Below are 20,267 nucleotides of genomic sequence, written 5' to 3' on the forward strand. Positions count from 1 at the left end.
ATGTTGTTTCAGATTTGTGAAAAAAGTTCTTGGTTGCCATTTTGAATATACTGACACTTCATTTATAGACATTACCATAGATATTAATCGATTGTTGTTTTATTTTTTATATTATTTATTTTTTGTAAGCAGCTCAAAGCTAAAAGAAATCAAATTGCAAAGACAACATTTTATGACGAATTTGTTTTGAAGCAGGGATAATCTTATCCTTGATTTGAACTCTCACGCAAAGCGAAGAAAGTTGTATGTGAACGTGCCTTTACGATCAGTTATTTTGAAAATACAACGTTCTATCATGTGAAATCCCGAACCGCACCAATTACTAGATGGTTATGTACTATTATAATCTTGATATTTTTAGGTTATAGTTTGAAAATGGATAAAATCGGACCATAACGTTTTAAGATCCCATTTAACATATATACGGATTCCTGTCATCAGGCAAACAGTCGTCGCTTTCACGACTAGACTCCCACGTCACTGTTGACAGTCATAACTTCGAAGTTCTAAATAATTTCGTTTATCTTGGAACCTATATTAACAGCAACAAGTAAGGAAGAGCTAAGTTCGGGTGTCACCGAACATTTTATACTCTCGCATGATAAAGTGATAATCGAGATTTCATAATCCGTCATTTACATATTTTTGTATTTTGCTGTAAAATTAATTAGAATTAAATTCTGAGAGATTTACCGATATTTTCGTTGAAAAATTAGGTTAGGTTAGGTTAGGCACTGAGTTCTTCGTGTTCGATATCAGGGACCTTGAAAAGTTATAGTCCGATCACAACAATTTTTCCACAAGGGATACCTCAGCTCAAATACCGTATTTGTGTACAGCTCTATTCCGCTATCATCATTGGTTCCTAATGTATATATTATACAGAGAAGGCATCAGATGGAATTCAAAATAGCGTTATATTGGAAGAAGGCGTGGTTGTGAACCGATTTCGCCCATATTTCGTACATGCCATCAGGGTGTTAAGAAAATATTATGTACCGAATTTCATTGAAATCGGTAGAGTAGTTCCTGAGATATGGTTTTAGGTCCATAAGTGGGCGACGCCACGCCCATTTTCAATTTTTAATAAAAGCCTGGGTGCAGTTTCCTTCTGCCATTTCATCCGTAAAATTTAGTGTTTCTGACGTTTTTTGTTAGTCCGCTAACGCACTTTTAGTGATTTTCAACATAACATAACTTTGTATAGGAGGTGGGCGTGGTTATTATCCAATTTCTTCCATTTTTGAACTGTATATGGAAGTGCCTAAAGGAAACGACTCTGTAGAGTTTGGTTGACATAGCTATAGTAGTGTCCGAGATATGTTCAACAAACTTAGTAGGGGGCGGGGCCACGCCCACTTTTCCAAAAAATTACGTCCAAATATGCCCCTCCCTAATGTGATCCTTTGTGTCAAATTTCACTTTAATATCTTTATTTATGGCTTAGTTATGACACTTTATAGGTTTTCGGTTTCCGCCATTTTGTGGGCGTGGCAGTTGGCCGATTTTGCCCATCTTCGAACTTAACCTTCTTATGGAGCCAAGAAATACGTGTACCAAGTTTCATCATGATATCTCAATTTTTACTCAAGTTACAGCTTGCACGGACGGACGGACAGACGGACGGACGGACAGACAGACATCCGGATTTCAACTCTACTCGTTACCCTGATCACATTGGTATATATAACCCTATATCTGACTCTTTTAGTTTTAGGACTTACAAACAACCGTTATGTGAACTAAACTATAATACTCTCCTTAGCAACTTTGTTGCGAGAGTATAAAAACAATGTCAGCCTCAAAATATAACACAAAATACCTCTTGCCAGTAGGTGCTACCTCGGAGTGTGTAGGCAATTGAGAAGGAAAGTCCTCTCTCGACAAAAAGCAAACTCTGTAAGTCACTCATTAATTCCGTTGCTATATGGTGCAGAGGCATGGACGATGACAACAGCTGATGAGTCGACGTTACGAGTTTTCTTGAGAAAGGTTCTGCAAAAGAGCTGTATGAGATGTACACGACATTGATATAAGTAATTCAGCGAATTAAAGAACGACGACTACGCTGGCTAGGTCATGTCATCCGAATGGACCAAAACATTCCAGCTCTGAAAGTATTCGACGCAGTACAAGCCGGCGGAAGCAGAGGAAAAGGAAGATCTCCACTCCGTTGGAAAGATCAGGTGGAGAACGACCATTGACTTTATATCATATACTCGTACATATGTATATGGTAAATATGTAAGATGACTTAGCAAATTTAAGTGAACATATGGCTCCGACAATCTTATGGACTGTATGCCGACATTTTCTGTTAATATTAGAGTTATTTTAATAAAATTGCGTGGAACATGTTCTCTAACGTAATTTAGTTTGATACCAAATATAAATGCAATTAGTCCAGATCTTCTCCTCGCCACCATTTAGAGTTCAACTTTATGGTTGTATATATTGATCAGATCATAGATATATTTAATTCTTCGGCGGTGATACACTCTTCTACTTGTTTTTAACGACACTTATCTATAAATCGGATGACCCAAGCGGCTGATCGCTTTAGTTTAGTTAAATTTGAGGATCTTGTCTGTAGCAGATGGCTAACATTACAAATTTCGGGCGAAGCTCTTCAGACTCTTCTAACAGTTTAGGGATTCCTTCAGTTGCAGGACAGGCTTCTTCTTCTTCCATACAAAATTACAGTCCATTTAGCCTTCGCGAAGTCAGCTGATTATTGAATGCTGTATTTGGTCTTGTTGCCTCATTAGCAACGATATCCTCTGACATTATCCAACAACAGTCTTTAGCTGTGAGAATTTCTATGACGCGATGTGATAGAAATGGTTTCTAGAGACGCGTTCCTGATCTAATTCAACTCAGAACAATTTTGGGATCGCTCCACATCAATCGTTTTTTGGCTGCAACTGAATGATTTTTGATAGTTTGTAGTAGTTGTGTTCCCAAGACGGCTACCAGCAATTTAAGGCTTAGAATTGACATTTGTTTTAGTGGAGCGCACCTTGTTTTGCCACATACTTATGAGTACGACGCAAATTTCGTTATCTGTATATTTTGCTACCAAGTAGACTACGATTGCAAATAAACCACTAGTATCTACGAAGATGTGAGGTTGCAGGTGGTCTATGGGCGAAATAGTGATAAGCTACGCGAAAATTCAAGATATTTTTCAACTGACAGCGTCACTTGTACCACACTTGACATATGTATAGGGCAGGGGCTCGTAACCCACGATTTGCGCACCATTAAGGTGTCTCTTTGCTCCAAGCTGCTCAATCAAAGAAGAATCGGTCATAGTTACCCATGATCTTTCATTTAGTAGAGCGAAAGTCCTAACACGAGCTTTGTGACTATGCACTATAACTGGAACTATTTTAAGTAACATTTTTTGCACTGGCTGTACAACTGAGTACTGCATCGGCTTTGGTTGGTCCAGGTGCAACTTTGACATTTTGACATTCTTCTCGGTGGCTCGTGTAACAGTTTAGTACTTTTCACAGCATCCGCTTATTGTGCAATCGAAGATGTAGTATCCAACATGGCATAGTGAAAATAGAATTTTCTTTGAATGAGTCCGCCCGCTGTCTTGTACTGTACGTGTTATATCCACTAAGAGGCTCTACTAAGCTGTGTACTGAAATCTTTAATTGTGAGATATATCTTATAAAGTCTTCTACCTTGACGGAGAAGTTAATCAATTTGTCGACGGCAGATCCTGATATAAATGTCATCTCCCGTACTTGGCACAACTGACATTTGATGAGAAATTCAGGATACCCGAATTTAAATCGCAAAGTGTGCATAACGGTAGAAACATTATTCGGATGGATTAACCGTGAGTGCACTGTCTCTCTAGCCCCACCCTTTAAGCATCTTTGTAGACGTTGAGTGCTTTCGAAATTTGAGTAGTTGTATGTTCCAATTGACTATACGAAAGCAGCTGCGAACATAGGCCAGTCTTCTTGAATTTTTCTTAATAGTGTAAGGGGCCATCCACAAATTACGTCACACGAATTTAAGGACTTTTTAACCCCTCCCCCCGTCCTTGTCACAAGTTGTCACATTTTGAACTAGCCCCCCCCTTTCGTGACGTCACACATTTTTCAATTTTATGGATTTATCAAAAAATAAAAAAATAAACCAGGTTATTCTATTTATTCTTATATTTATTGAATAATCTTTAATAAAATCAACATTTAGTTAAATATTAAAGTACAGACACAACGAATGACTAGTCAAAAAATAACAGGTATTTACTTAATTATGCTAATTAAAAATACAAAACTTAATCATCTTGTGTTCATGGACTTTTGACCCACTCCTTTATATCATTTATTACTGCTAAATCAGGCACTTCATTTTCGTTCTGAATTTGGATGTTAGGAGCATCTTTCGTATCAACATCGTCTTCTTCCATCCATAAAGCATCGTCATCATTCATTAAACAGAAAATCTCTCGGGCACGTCTAGCCGCAATTCTTTGAGGACGAATTTTCGCGATAGGTAACAGCTCTTGTTTTTTATGTGATTGTTTGTGTTGATTGGTGGCTTTATATGAAAAAATATAGACCACATATGCTATACGATCTTTTAAATAAGTATGACTCGACACTAGGGCAATAAATATCATATGGAACTTGTTTCAGATACGATGATGCTTGGAGATTTATCTGTAGTAATAATGGAGCAAACTTAGCGTTGTCATCACTGCCTGTGTCTCTGTCTGTTTAATTAACACAGGTGGTGGTAAAAATCCTTCTTTTAATAATTTCCAAAGACTAGAACATCTTACACCGCAACATGCAATAGTTTCTCATTTAACTATTTGTAAAAAATATTGTGACTCACGTAATGATTAGCATACCAAGTAGCATTATTTTTCAACATATATTCAATATCCAGTGCAGTAACGGTTGGTGCAACACATTCAGCGACGAGTGGAAAATTATCAATGACTAACTTGCTCCAAATGTCAGCTAACACATTGCCCGCACTTTCGATGTTTCGTTTTTCTAGATCTAAGTCAGCAGTTCGATTACTTGAATCAAGATGTGACCCAAAATCATCATGATTTAATAGTACACCAGTAAGATCGCGACTGAGAGGTGCCATGCGTCGTTCAACTCTGTTAAATGCACTCCTTGCTGGGGCATTTGTAGCTATATAAATTGCATCTAAATGAAAATATTTAAAAAGTTGTAAAGCTGAAACTATAACGCGGGAAACAATTTTGTAACTTTGATTAAAATTAAAATATAAAATAAAATAAAGTACGATTCGCAGAAGAGCCCCAATGTTTACAAATTTATTGTAACGAACCCTAGACACGGCAAGTATACCTCAGCAAGTTATACTTGCAAGAAGCAGGGGCAGTAAAAAGCTTCGTTACAACTTAAATATTAAAAAACAAAGATTGTGTTTATAAATGTTTAATATTTTTTGTTTACCTATAAATTTCACGTTTGTACATCACAAATTTTGAAATGTGATGTCACAAAGCTTATGACCCCCCCTGCCCCTTGTCACACAATGTCACTTCTGAATGATACCCTCCCCCCCCCTTCAATGTGTGACGTAATTTATGGATGGCCCCTAAGCAGATAGTATAACGTTAGCTGTTGGTCGCGACTATAATGAAGTTGAAGCGGTGGCTGTGAAGATCGGCGGTGTAATACTTTCATAAAGGCACTGAATAAACGTATGTGGGGCGGCTGTATACGTTGACGTAGACTACGGTATCTATGGTACAACGGGATCCACTGCGATTTGGCGATGTAGACGTGTTCTGATGTTGGCGACGAATATACAAGTATATATATCTCACACATTGACCGATATCGTCGGTCAAAAGTGAACTAAAGATACTGGGGTCCACATATTCGGTACCTAGGGTCTTGAACAGTTTTGGTTGGATTTGGACAATGTTTGGTCAAATGGTGCCATACTTTAAGAGAACTATAATTGCAAAGTTTTATTCCGTTATATTAATTAATTCTTGATTTGTGTACTGGAAAGTGAAATAATCAGAAGGAATTTTAATTTGTGTTATAAGAAAAGTAGGCGTGCTTGTAGTCCGATTTTGGATAGTTTCACACTATAACTAGGGATGTTCTTAAAATGATACATAATTTACTTTAGTCGAAATCGGTTGGTGGGGTTCCGAGATATGGAATTTACCAAATCACATTGTTCAATATTCACACCAGTTCTCATAAAGCCTTCTCCTAACAACTTGGAGGTAAATTTAAAGTTTCTGTCGTATTTAGTTATTAATTTATTGTGCTTCTAGTAGTTTTTAACAATACTGTTTCCGGGAAGTGAGCGGGGTATAAGTTCTTATAAGATTTGTACTCAGAAAATTTTGTTGTTGTAGCTTTAGTGGCTTGTATTTTTAACCAAATTTCGTTTGTGGAATAGTTGTGAATGTTGGAAAAGGCTTACGATGATTCAGCTTTATCAAAAACTGATGAAAAAGCTTAAAAATGAAGAATATGATGCTTGAAAGTCGTCACGCAAGTGTTAGAGAGATGGCAAGAGAGCTTGACATCTCTCGCGAGTCCGTTCGAATGATTTTGGTGGATATTTTGTATATGAATAGGTGTTCTTTTTCGACTCTTCCCGAAAAGCCGATGTTTTTTTTTTAAAGAGCACAGTAAAGAGGTTTCTTTGGACATGCTTAATCGTGCGAATTTCGATCCCACATTCATGGATAGCGTAATAACTGCCTATGAGACATGAGTTTATGAGTCTATCGAAGAGTTAAAACTAAATTTGTTGAAGGAGTTGGCATAAGTGTATTATTTGCTGGGGATTACTTTGAAGGCGATAAAATAAATATTAATGAATAATTAAATATTTGGCGTTTTATTTATACCCTCCGGGTAATTTTTTGCCATCGGTTACATATACCCGGCAGTTACAACATCTAGGATAAAAATTAGCTAATAAAAAACAGTTTTGTGATCTGTGTACATAAAACGTACAAGAATTTCAGAACTTGATTTGAAAAGGAATGCAAGAATTTGCCCGACTCGGCAATAACAGAAGATGATTTTCCGTTAATTAGCAACAAAGGTCTACGGGTGTACACTCCGTCTAAGCACCAATAGAGAAGCTATTATTAATGCGAAACAAAATTTCACTCGTCTGAACACAGCCTAACGAATTGAGCTCTCTTGTGATTTGGGAAATCCCCCCCGTAAAGTTGCGAGCAAAGAAAACAATACGATTTATTGCGTTATATTTTTTCCAAAAAGAAAATCTTTATTCTTATTTCTCTTTTTTTATTTTCTTAATTAATTTTTTTTCTCACTTCTTATTCTTTTCATCAATTTCATAAACTAATTTTATGCTAATACCTTTAGTTAAATTATTTTAATATTTCATGTTTTAATTATCGTCAATGTGACGAAACAGTTTTTTGTCTGTCAATAACGATCGATCGACAACAGACCTTGTATGCATTACAACATATTTGCCATTTTAATTTCATACTTATATTTTAAATTAAGTTATAATTAATTGTCTGTATTTGGTTTTAGTTTTATGCTTTTAATTTTTTTTACATGCAATTTAGTATTTGGTACTTTTGTTTTGTATTTCCTTTTATATTTCCGCTTTATTCCAAACAAAAAAATTATTTAAAATTTAATAACATTAAATTAGCCATAGATTTTTACTTTTTTAATTAATTATCAAATAAACTATTTATTACATTGTTAAAAACAATAATAATTATAAGCTCAATAGTGGATATGTCAAATAAATCATAGAAGTGTCAATATTATGGCGGAATGTTTAGGTGTTTGTAAAAACTTATGATTTGTCAGCTGTTTATAGTTATTTTTATGGTGGGTTGGGTTTTTAATTCTTCAGGTTTTAAAATAATTGTTTGTATTTTGTATGTGCTGTGTAGTTAGGCTCAAATGAATTAGTTTAACAAATGATTTCAATAAAAATAAATTGCATTATTTGCAGCGTATGTTTAATTCTCTTTTAATGTGTATTTATTTCTAAACATTTCTTATTTTCTCAAACAGTTTTCCAAACTGTTATTCTTAATTGGAATGACTGATTCGTGCAAATCATAACAATTAATTAACACTCTGTCTAGTTCTAACCTATTATTCAGTTAGAAGGTTTTCAAATATCCTAAAAATTACTTACTTATTGCAAAACAATTAATATTTTCGGTGTACACTCCATCGTATGCGCTTTATTTACTAACCTTTATGTTAACATATACAGTTATATATGTTTTAAATACACCTTTTGGAAATTATTTTATTTTCTGTGCAAATTCGACATATTCGTGATAAGTTCAATACGCAATTTTGCACTAACAAAAGATAGAGAAAAAAGTAGAAAAAATTTTTACAGGGTGTCATTGTATAGTTTACTTTCATAAAATCTTACAACTTTCGACATAACTTTCTAATTATCAATTAAATAAAATGTGGTTCATATATGAAATGCTCTCAATTAGCTAGTCCATCTCGCTTTTAAAAAGTAAAGTGAAGCATTATAGGACGCACAAGCAAAAAATATATTGAAAATTTCCACTTTACAATCTCAAAAATGGTACAAATAATTACTCAATTTAAAATCAGTTGAAATTTTAATTTTCATACCTCAAATTTGAGCTCAATTAACTCCGTAATTAGTTTATATAAGATATAATTTATATTCAATTATATATTAACTGCAAAATTAAAAGCTGTACCGTTCTTTTCACTAAACTTATTAATTGCGTAGTTAAGCGAATATACAAAAGTTATTTACACGATTTAAAAAGTGGTGATTTTAGATAGTGACTGATGATGAAAAATTTCTATATTACGACAACCCAAGACACACAAAATCATATCCGAAATCTCGCTATGCAACCAAATCAACCATCATGAGAACGCTTGGCCTCATTTTGCAAGACACGTCAGGAATTATTTGGAAATTTTTGCCCCCCTCGCACAGACCTTGCCTGTTCTGACTACCATTTCTTCCGGTCGATGCAGACCGCACTCGCTGGAATGCGGTTCACATCAGAATAGGGTATCAAAAATTGACTTGATGGCTTTTGAGCTGGAATCCACAAATTTCCCGGAAAGATGGGAAAATGTTATAACTTCACATGGGTAATATTATGAATAATGCTATTGTACAAGTCTTTCCTAAATTAAATTAAATAAAAAAAAAAAAATCCCGAATATAGTTAAATAGTCAATATGTGAGTTATATTAATTCTAAAAACATATTTTGTTCGCAAATAAATTTAAAGCTAGCGTGCAATTTTATGCTAATTTCGAAAAAATAAAATGTTTTGACTTAGCATCCTTGACATGTAGTTGTTATTTGTCAATATTTTGTCTATATTTTAGTTTCGAATTAATTTTTCTGTTAAAAAAATCTTAGCAAGTTTATTTATGCTAATAATTATATGGATACGTATATAAAAATTACTTGCCACTTTTGTCCGGGATAAATTTCTAAACTACTGAACCGATTTTAGTAAAATTTGATTTTAGCACTGTGTGCAGTTTGTACCAATATAAAAGATAGTATAGAGTGTATCTCAAATATATATTATTCTGAGCAAGTTTATCTTTATATATAAATTTAAAGTTGCTTGTCCGCGATGGACTCCTAAACTACTGAACTGTTTTGAGCAAAATAAAGCAAAATGTGTCCAGTTCGAACCTATTTAGAAGATAGAATAGTAAAAACAGTAGATAAATAAAAAACACATACATAAAGAATATAGTGAAAGCTCTATTAAGCGGACAACTCATTAACCATGCACATTGACCAGTCTCACAATTGGTTGATGTTTAAAGTACAATCTATTGAGACAACTCTATTAACTGGACAGAAAGGCTGTTAACTAGACATTGAGAAAGCAGCCTTTATTTCATTATTTTTCTAATGAATTCGTAAAAAAATTTTCACCGTATTGAGTAGTTAGTTGAATAATAGCATAAAATGCAACAGCAACGCGTGGTGGATCCTATAGTTCATGCTATAAATTTTGTACATAAAAATAACATATGTATAACGTTTTGTCCGGGATAAACTCCTAAGCTACTGAACCAATTTTAGTAAAAATTAGCACGTTGTGTCCAATTTGATCCAACTTAAGAGATAGCATATATTATATTAATAATAATAATAATAATAATAACATTAATAATATAAAATTTATTATTTTCACAGACAAATATTTGTATCAAGCACAAAGTAATATTCAAAAAGATGACGAATTAGGAAAAATTCGATTTTTTTCGAAAACATTTTTGAATTAGCTCAAAATCGATTTTTTTTCGAAAATATTTGTGAATAATAGTTTCTAATTTTTAACTCACACATTGTACGCATTTGGAAATTCTATGCCGCCGTAGAAGCGGTGGCTTCAATTTGACACCCTGTAACTAACATAAACTTAATTATTGACTAATTAGAGTCTGTGCATGTTGTGTTTTATTTAAACAAGTGTACCTCCTAACAGTAGCTTTGTGGAAATCAGTTCGTAGAATTTCTTTTTCAACACTATTTTATTTTTTTAAGTATGCTGATAACATTTTTAATCTAAATTATTCCGTTTCACTTATTCATTTTGCCTATGCAATCATATATTTATTAAACTAGCAACAACAATCATATATAAAAGTTATATATAGTATATATTTATATACATATATATCTATATATTTTTTTTATCAATGGCATATCTTACTTTGCATACACGCCGTACTTTAATTTGAATTCGCAAATGATTTTTAAACTGCACATTATACATTACATAATTCAGCATCGATGTTTGAGTATTTTAAATTGAAAATGTACATTGTCAGCGAAAAGTTGGTGTACAGTAAGTTGTATGCATTTATGTGTGGTTTTTCGATTTGTGTAATTTTTCTCCATGTTTAATTGAATGTCTTAAAATGTCTTAAAATATTTTCAAAAATATTCAACTTCTATCCTGCTTACATACGTAATAATTTCTAAGTTAGTTGCGTACTTTTCCCCACCCTATACATTAAGTGTATTATTAACTGCCACAGTTTGTCAATTAAATTCGTCTTTGGTATCCTTTTTCGGCTGTGATTGGTTTTGTTTTATATATATATATATATTTTTAATTTTTGGAAAAGGACGCGCTTTAGCTCTAACTTATTGTTAAATAGTATTTTTTAAGTAGTTTGCTAATACTTAGTAAGTTAAGATTTCAGTAAGAGTTAGCTCTAAGATTTTATGCTTAACATGTAGACAGTTTCATAGAAAAGTGTATTGCTAATTAAAAGTTTGCTTCACATACTTCTTTTGTTACTATCAAAAAGAAAAGAATACAACACATACATACAAACACGCGTATAATAAATATTTTTATAAAAATTTGCTAAGACTTCTTCGTATTGAAAGACATTAGTAGTATATATGAGTGTAAGTGTATACCATGGGGTAGTGTTATGCAGTGTACGCGCAGCTAACTAACTATACATACACTTGTGCGCAAGAAATATGCATGCTACAAATTTGTTTGCACAAAAAAATTTCACGATTTTTTGTAAAAGTTTGTATTTAGTGTAATTAGCATACCCAATTAGTACTAAGCATTATTGCAACATATTTGTTATAGTTGTTAATTTTACTTTTTTCTCCACTTCGGTATACGCAAATGAGTTCCGGGGTCTACAATCATACATATACTAAATGTTGTATATATATAGACTTACAGATAAATAGTTATAAATATTTTACAATGCAAAAGTAATTACTTAAGTTTTTTTTAGGAAAGTATTACATACATATATGTACTTATACGAGTATTTATGTACCTTTTATGAAAAGTGTGGGTCTCGTCGTAAACAACCTTGATTTTTTGTTCATTGTTCTTGAAAAATTTGATTGCAAAATTTGTTGCTTTAAAAAAGTATTATAACTATTAAAGTACACAGTTGTCAGTTGAGTTTTTTTTATCATTTATCTGGTGGAGGGATTTTCATTACAAACGCAAATAAGTGGGGATCGTGTTCGTTTCATGCTTAAATTGTGGAGAAGCTTACTTAAATTTCAATTAAAAATTTCTGTGTGTAAATGTGTATATATGTATATTTGTTATTCTAGTTGAATTTTGTGACCTGAAAGAGCACAAATTAGTCTAAGTTTAGAGCGCGTTTGACTGTAGTAGATAAAATGCATGGAAAGCTCAAGATTTTTAGCGTGTCTGTACGCCTATATGTTTTAGGTTTCTAAATCAAGCGATAATGAATCGATGGGAATAGGTTTGGACTGAATGTAGAGAGCTTCGCCAATGTGGAAAAAGTAAGCGAAAAGATACATATACATATTATATAAATGAAAAATAAAAAAAAAAACGCTAAAAAAGATAAAAGTTGATCAAGACTCTATTGTAATCGTATGAGGAAAATTTTTTATAAAATATTAATCCTGTATCAAGCTAACTGAACTAAAAATATAACTATTATTAAAACGAAAACTAATTGTATTCAATTATTATACCAGCCTTTAATAATATTAAGCAATATTAAGTACCAAGAAAATTGGCAACAGTGGCGAATGGTTATCGCTATGATACACATTAGATCGAACCATCTCATATGGAGAAAGTTTTCACCGTACTGCCTCCGGTCTAAATAGGTTTCCGCATACCTTTTAGCAATTGAAATACTTGGCTACCCTATTTCACTTTCTTCGCCTTTTAAAGTCGTATATATAGAAAGGTCAGAAAAGGTTGAAATATTTTAAGGTTAAATTTTTTAAATCACTTTGGTGATGCCTAATTTTTCGACATTTTAATGTTACCTTTACATGATAAGCATTAAGATCCGTTTCGTAAGTATCACTATGAAGGTTTTGTAGTCAATCAACTTTTAAAACAAAAATAATTTTTGGCTTTGTTTTTTTTTTTTATTCAAAATATCGTAACACAGTAAAGAACCTGTTAAATATGCCGAAGGTACGACAAAAAGCCTAAATTGACGAACCCTCAGTGGTAATGTGAATTTTTCGATTAAGCATAGTTAGAATGATTCGATTTGGTTGAAATATATTCCATTTCGTTCCATAACTTAAAATTTTGAAACACAAATCATAGTGCCACTCCCGTAAAAACACTCGAACCTATTGGCAAAATACAGGGACAGTCGATTTTCATAAGCTTCTAGTGAGTCGAATTTTTCATCACCAAAATAATTCACCATAGACAGAAATTGGTTGTAATAACTTGGTCCTAGGCCCGTACTGAAAGATGGATGCATAAGAATTTCCCAACCTAGTTATCGGAGCTTTTGTCTAGTCAATATCGTTGTGTGTGGAAAGGCGTTGTTGTGATGAAACAAAATCCCTGTTCTATTAGCCAAAGCTGAACTCTTATTGGATATTGCTTCTTTTAGACGGTCCCATTGTTGACAGTACAAGTACGGATTGAGTGTTTGTCCGTAAGAACTCATAGTAGACATAAACACTATTCACATTTTCAGTTTTTGAGTTACAGACTTCTAAAGTGTAGCCACTGAGTTCAATGAGCTCCACCAGTTTACCTTTAAACGTGTGTTTGTCGAAACTGCATTTAAAAATTTGTTTGATTACTTAAAGACAAATGATCTGAGCAATATCAAATTTCTGTGCTGTATTTAGTTATACATGCAATTGCCAGTTTTGTGATCAAAAACCGATTCACCGAGAATGCCTGCAGCAGTGAAGGACCTTTATCCTAGTTTGTAGTCTATGAATAAAATTGTATTTTACTTCAAAATGGAACTTCGACAGCTTGCTTTGAAAAGTGTAAAAAATTCAACTTAAATTCAATGTCATACAATTCTTAACAATTTTGATAACATTGCCTTAATTGTTTCGAAAGAGAGGTAACTTTCAGTTGTCATTACTCATTTAATTTATTCATTGATTAGTAAAAACAGTTCCATATATCCATTGTGAATTTCAAAAAATGTTGTTTTTAGTTTGAAGATACCTCGAATGTTCATATATTGGAATATATAGTACAAGTATTCTCCAAAAATTTGAAGTATATATGACAAATATTTTTGGACATATGAGCGTATTTGTAAGCATTTTACAATCTACACTTGAAACGGGGTTTTCTCAAAATGCTGTTTTCAGAGTCGGTGAGCACAATTTCGCCTAACCGGCTCGATCGATCAACTCGACTTGACATTTTCTCTCGATCTTCCAAGATTCATTTGTCAGGTAATAATCGAAAAAATAGGATTTTGCGATACAATTTCGATTTTTTAAGCCACTCTGAATTATAAATATTTTTAATAAAAAGAATTTTTTTGGGAAGCGGCTATTTAGTCAAAAATCAAAATTTTTACTAGCTTTTCAATGATTACCTTTACTGATATATTGTTAAAATATTTTTTTTTGCTTTCAGATTTAGGACAATTTTATGGAAGAAAATCTTTCTCGAAAAAGTTTTGGTGTGGTAATTGTTTTAAGTTCAATTTTGAACAAGGTTAAATCAGTGTGCCTCAGATTTCAGTAAGTTGATACATTTGAAAAAAGTTTATTTAAATTTAAAAAAAATATATACACATTAAGTATATGAAAGAATTTTCTTTAATTTAAATTTTTTCTACTCGAAATTGGATTAAAATTTAAAAGTTTGTAAGCTACATTTGATAATTAATGGTATTAGAATAAATTTAAATATGAAAAAACAGCTAGCGAAATTGATATTTTTCAAACGGGAAACCTTGTAAAAATTAAAAGGCTCATGAGTACACATTTTTAGAGAATCCATCCGGCAGTTGATATGCTTGATTGCTTGAAATTCCGTTTACTCATATTAGTTAAGTCGAAAAAAAAATAAAATCGGTTTGCAAACAAAAAGCAAATAACAATTACAAAATATTTTGAGTTAAATTTTTTTTTTTTGTGAAAATTTCACTAAACTTTTCTAATATCGTGTTTTAAGTAATCAAAGCTTTGCTGTTCTGATTACACTCCTCAACAAATCTGAAGGATAAAATTTGCGACTGAAGTGTTAAGAAGTTTGTGTGGTATTTGAGGTGTCCTAAAAACGAATTTGAGTCCAACAAATTTTCATCACATACAGCTATTTTTGTCATTTTAGTAAATGATAGTGGTTGGACCCTATACCTCCTGCCGACAACACAAAAAATTCTATGTGTTATAGTATTAATCAAAAACTTGAATGTTTCTCGAATTTTCTGCAGCAAACGAATAATTAAAGTAAATTTCCAGCGAAACAACAAAATGTTAATAAAAAAATTTAATAAAAATTAATTTTCCTGTTTTAACCTTTTATACTTCAGTTCTTCTTTCTAATATTTCTTTTAATTGTATTACTTATTGCACTGATAACTAAATTAATTTCATTCACTGCCTGCTTAACTTTAATTTTATTGTGTGCACTTATTTTTTCAATATTGTTTTATTGTTTTTTTTTCATTATAATTTTTTTATTTTGTCTGTAGTATAGTGTTTTCATATCTATTTTTGCTAATTTCCATCGTAAATTATATATATAGTTGTTGCACCTGCAATTATTATTGTTCCACTCCCACTTTATACCGCTGCGAGTTCAACTAACCGGTGTACTCTATCCTACTCACTTATCTAGTGTTTGTTTTCCCTTTGTTTTTGCAATATTTCATTTTTTATTATTTCTCTCACGCATCTTTTACCAACTGCTTATTTCTATGCCTATGCCGTTATCTTAAACTTTAATTTTTATAATTTTTTTGTATTACTAAATTCTTTACAATACATAAATGCACATAAAAAATATTTCAATATCTCTCTCTCTCTCTTTCTCTCACTGTCTATCTCACTTTATCTCATTTAATTTATTGCAACTCGCTAACGTTCGCACTAGCTCTTTCGCGCTCGTTCGCTCTCGCTTTCTCTTGGTCTCTAACATACTTTTTCTCGACTAATTTCAGCTATTTGCTTTTGTTGTTTTTTTGTTTATTTTAGTATAGTACTGGTATTTGTGCTCTCGTTTTCAACTACATTTAATTTAAACGCTCTCAGCAAACGCTACATGCTTTGTGTGATTTGTGTTTGTGTGTGTGAGTAATGTAGCAATTTTTGCGCTCATGTGTTGCTTGGGTAGCTCTTTGCAAATTGTCAGGTTGCTTTGAACACTGCCTGTGTCTGTCTGAAGGTTCAGGTGTCTTCACTATGCGTCTGTTACTTCAATATATGCAAAATTTCCTTATTCTCTCATATGTAATAACTAATCTTATTTGTAATTAAATATATTTTTGCTCGCACTAATTGTTTGTCGCTTTGAGTTTCGTGTGATTTTGTATGAAATTAAGCACTTTTGTGTGAGTGTTTGTGTATTTCTATGTTTCATAGGAACAATCTCTGTCTTTTCACTTATTATTTCACTTACTTTTCTTAATTTCATTTTCTACTTAATTTCATGTTTTAAATTTAAATTAATTATTACTTTTCCTTGCTTTAATATTACGCTATGCTAATTAAAAAAATAATTACCTTACAGCTGTCTACATGCACCTTTCTTGTATTTATTTTCTCGCATGACATTTTTAACTTTCATTTTACATAAATAGTTTATAAAATAAGAAAACAACAACTCTTTCACAATTTGTTACACTATAATGAACGCATTATCTGAAAAGTAATTTTCTATTTTCTTGTATTTATATTTTTTATTGCATGCTAGAATTTTTTTTCATCGCATGCTATTATTAATTTCTTGGTATGCGGTATAGAATTTTACTAATATGTAAGTATGCATATACTTTTTAGCATAGCTTATAGTGTACGGTTTGTGTTTTTTAAATTTATTTTCACTATTATTTTATTTTTTTTTTTCGAAATATTCAACATATTTGTGTACGGCAGTTTGTTTTGAAGTTTTTCTTATATCATGTCATAAAAGTAATTCAATTTGCTTGCATTAAGTAACCATTTTGTTGCCAGTTTCCCTACATACTATTACTTGTATATACATATATTTGTGTTTTTTTGGAATTTTTATTTTTATTTTAATTTTTTGTTTTTTTTTTTAGTTTTAACTAGTTTTCAGTTTTTCTTAAATAATTAATTAACAATTTTTTTGTATTGATTTTGGTGAACTTTTCAATTGTCTTTCGTATAATTTTCTAATTATTGAGTAGTCTCATCTTCTTCACTAAACTACGTCTATGTAAGTGCTAAATCTCTTTGAATTTGCATTGCTCCTCTCGATTATTTGCTTTTCTTTGTAATTATGTATGTAAGTGATTTTTCCTCTGGAAAAAATAAATATTTCTTCTTCACCATGCTCTTCTAAAGTATGCAGTTTCCATATATCTATCCTAGGCTTATGCTTAAAGCTCGTATGCATTTAGGCTTATTGCACGATAATGTGTGGAGCCGACAGCAGAACGGTCACTGTTGCGATAATTGTAAAGAGCGTAAAAACAATTAAACAAAATCTGTAAAGAGAGAAAATTTTTATTACAATTACAATTGTTATGTTGTGGATATTTGTATTAATATATGTATGTTATTTAACCGAAACATAAAATTTAATATTATTAGGAAGGTTCTGAAAATTTTTGCAAAAATTTGAAAAAGACTATACTTTTTATAAAAATACATTATATTGTATCAGTAGACTGTGCGACAAACGGGTGGGTATATAATAATTCGGGAACATTTGAGTTGTGCGCTGAGTTTGGGACCCACCACGTAAAGAAGTACCCCTTATGAAAAAGAACAACAAGCCTCGGATAAGAGATCTCTCTTTTGATGACGACCATGGCAAACGAATTAAATACTACGATTTGAGGGCATGTACCTGGATGTACCAGCTGGTTGATGTCCTCGTTAGAGTGAAGGCTAACATCACCACCGTCTAAGAATTGCGATTAATGGAACAAATACTGATACTAGTAGGTCCTTGTGGCATTTACTACAGTGGCCATATAAAGAAGCGCAAATTCGGTTTGGGATTCGTGGTGGGAGAGATACTGCGTCGCATAGTTTTAGCATTCACCCCGGTGAATGAACGTCTAGCCACAATCCACATGAAAGTGAAGTTCTTCAACATATCGCTGCTTTGCTCTCAAGCCTTGAGGGAAGAAAAGAACGATGTGACCAAAGATGCCTTCTATGAGCGTTTGGAGCGAAACTATGAGAGCTGCCCCTACTACAATGTCAAAATCGTGCTTGGCGACTTTAAGAACAGGGTTGTCAAAGAAGGTATCTTTGACACAACAGTCGGTAAGTTGAGCCTCCATGATGAAACATCCCTAAACGAGTTGATGCTGATTGACTTCGCCGGGGCCCGAAATATGGCTATCTGTAGTGCTAGATTCCAGCATAAGAAAATTTATCAAGCTATCTGACTGTCTCCGGTTCGAGAAGCCATCAACCAGATAGATCATATTGTGATAGACGGAAAACATGTCTCCAGTGGTTTAGACATGGAGGATGGAGTCATGTGTAGAAGTTCACGCAAGTGAGGAAAGTTCTCTGATCGCCATTCACTTGGGAGTGGTCAGAAACGATTCTTTTACATATGACTCAAGCAGCTCACGACTTCCGGTCTTTGACCAAGTATTCTCTGGGTAGCCTAAGAACATCCGTTTGAAGGCGAGCTAAAGTGAGAAGGCGAAATATCCCCTACTTAGGGTTGTGCGCTGGGTTTGGGACCCGCCACGTAAAAAAACACCCCCAATGAAAACCAACAATCAGACCCCCCTTTTGATGACGACCATGGCAAACGAAATAAGGACTACGAATTGAGGGCATGCACCTGGAATTTCCGGTCCATTGATTGGGAAAATGCCGCTGCCCAGCTGGTTGATGTCCTCGTAAGAGTAAAGGCTGACATCACCGCCGTCCAAGAAATGCGATAGACGAGACAAGTACTGAGGTGAGTAGGTCCTTGTGACATCTACTACAGTGGCCATATAAAGGAGCGCAAATTTGGTGTGGGGTTCGTAGTGAGAGAGAGACTCCGTCGCCGAGTACTCTCACTCTCATTCACCCCGGTGGATGAATGTCTAGCCACAATCCGCATCAAAGTTAAGTTCTTCAATATATCGCTGATTTGCTCCCACGCCCCAACGGAACAGAAGGACGATGTGAACAAATATGCCTTCAATTAGCGCTTGGAGTGCACCTATGAGAGCTACCCCCGCCACGATGTCAAAATCATGCTTGGCGACTTTAACGCCAGGGTGGGCAGAAGGTATTTTTGGCACAACGGACGGTAAATTCAGCCTCCACGAGGAAACATCCGCAAATGTGTTGAGGCTGATCGACTTTGCCAGGGCCCGAAATATGTTTATCTGTAGTACTAGATCCCAGCATAAGAAGATACATCAAGCTACCTGGCTGTCTCCGGATCGAAAAACCTCCAATCAGATCGATCATGTTGTGATAGACGGAAAACACGTCTCCAGTGTTTTAGATTTGCGTGCGCTCCGAGGTCCTAACATCGACTCGGACCACTGCCCTGTTGCAGCCATAATTCGCAACCGCCTCTGTGCAGCAAAAAACGCACGTCAACAAACAAAAGAAAGATTCGACGTCGAGAAGCTGCAACCACAACAGACAACCGAACGATTTTCGACTCAACTTGCACTTCTGCTTTCTGAGAGCATTCGTCAACAACTCGGTATAAGGGAACTGTGGAACGGCATTTCAAACTCCTTACGTACAGCTGCAACCGAAACCATTGGTTTTCGGAAAGTGCAAAAGAACAGCTGGTACGACGAGGAGTGCCGTGTCGCAGCGGAGAGAAAAGAGGGTGCCTACCTCGCAACGTTACGATCGACCACAACACGTGCGGGATGGGATAGATACCGAGAGTTGAAGAGGGAAGCGAGACGCATTTGCAGACAGAAGAAGAAAGAGGCCGAAATGCGTGAGTACGAACAGCTCGATAAGCTGGCCGACAGGGGTAATGCTCGAAAATTCTACGAAAAGATGCGGCGACTTACAGAAGGTTTCAAGACCGGAGCATACTCTTGTAGAACCCCCAAGGTGATCTAGCCACCGATGCCCAGAGCATACTTAAATTATGGAGGGAACACTTCTCCAGCCTGCTGAATGGCAGTGTACGCACAACACCAGGAGAAGGCGAACCCGATACCCCAATCGATGACGATGGAGCAGGCGTTCCATTGCCCGACCATGAAGAAGTTCGAATAGCAATTGGCCGCCTGAAGAACAACAAAGCGGCAGGGGCCGATGGATTGCCGGCCGAGCTATTCAAATACGGC

General features: G+C 34.0%; 2 protein-coding genes across 3 annotated transcripts in view; both read right to left on the reverse strand.

The window, feature by feature from the left end:
- The window catches only part of LOC125778450 (craniofacial development protein 2-like), a 372,304-nt gene that overhangs the window by 34,078 nt on the left and 317,959 nt on the right, over window positions 1–20,267 (reverse strand). The window lies entirely within an intron of this gene.
- LOC105223711 (acetylcholine receptor subunit alpha-type acr-16) overlaps window positions 11,144–20,267 on the reverse strand; it is a 214,139-nt gene continuing 205,015 nt past the window's right edge. For both annotated transcript variants that reach the window (XM_019989397.3, XM_049456141.1), the window contains one exon: window positions 11,144–17,468. In XM_019989397.3, the coding sequence (XP_019844956.2) occupies window positions 17,384–17,468 (85 nt within the window). In that variant the 3' untranslated portion in view covers window positions 11,144–17,383. The remainder of the gene's footprint in view (window positions 17,469–20,267) is intronic.

The sequence above is a fragment of the Bactrocera dorsalis genome, chromosome 1, assembly GCF_023373825.1.
Source record: "Bactrocera dorsalis isolate Fly_Bdor chromosome 1, ASM2337382v1, whole genome shotgun sequence".
Lineage (NCBI taxonomy): Eukaryota > Metazoa > Arthropoda > Insecta > Diptera > Tephritidae > Bactrocera > Bactrocera dorsalis.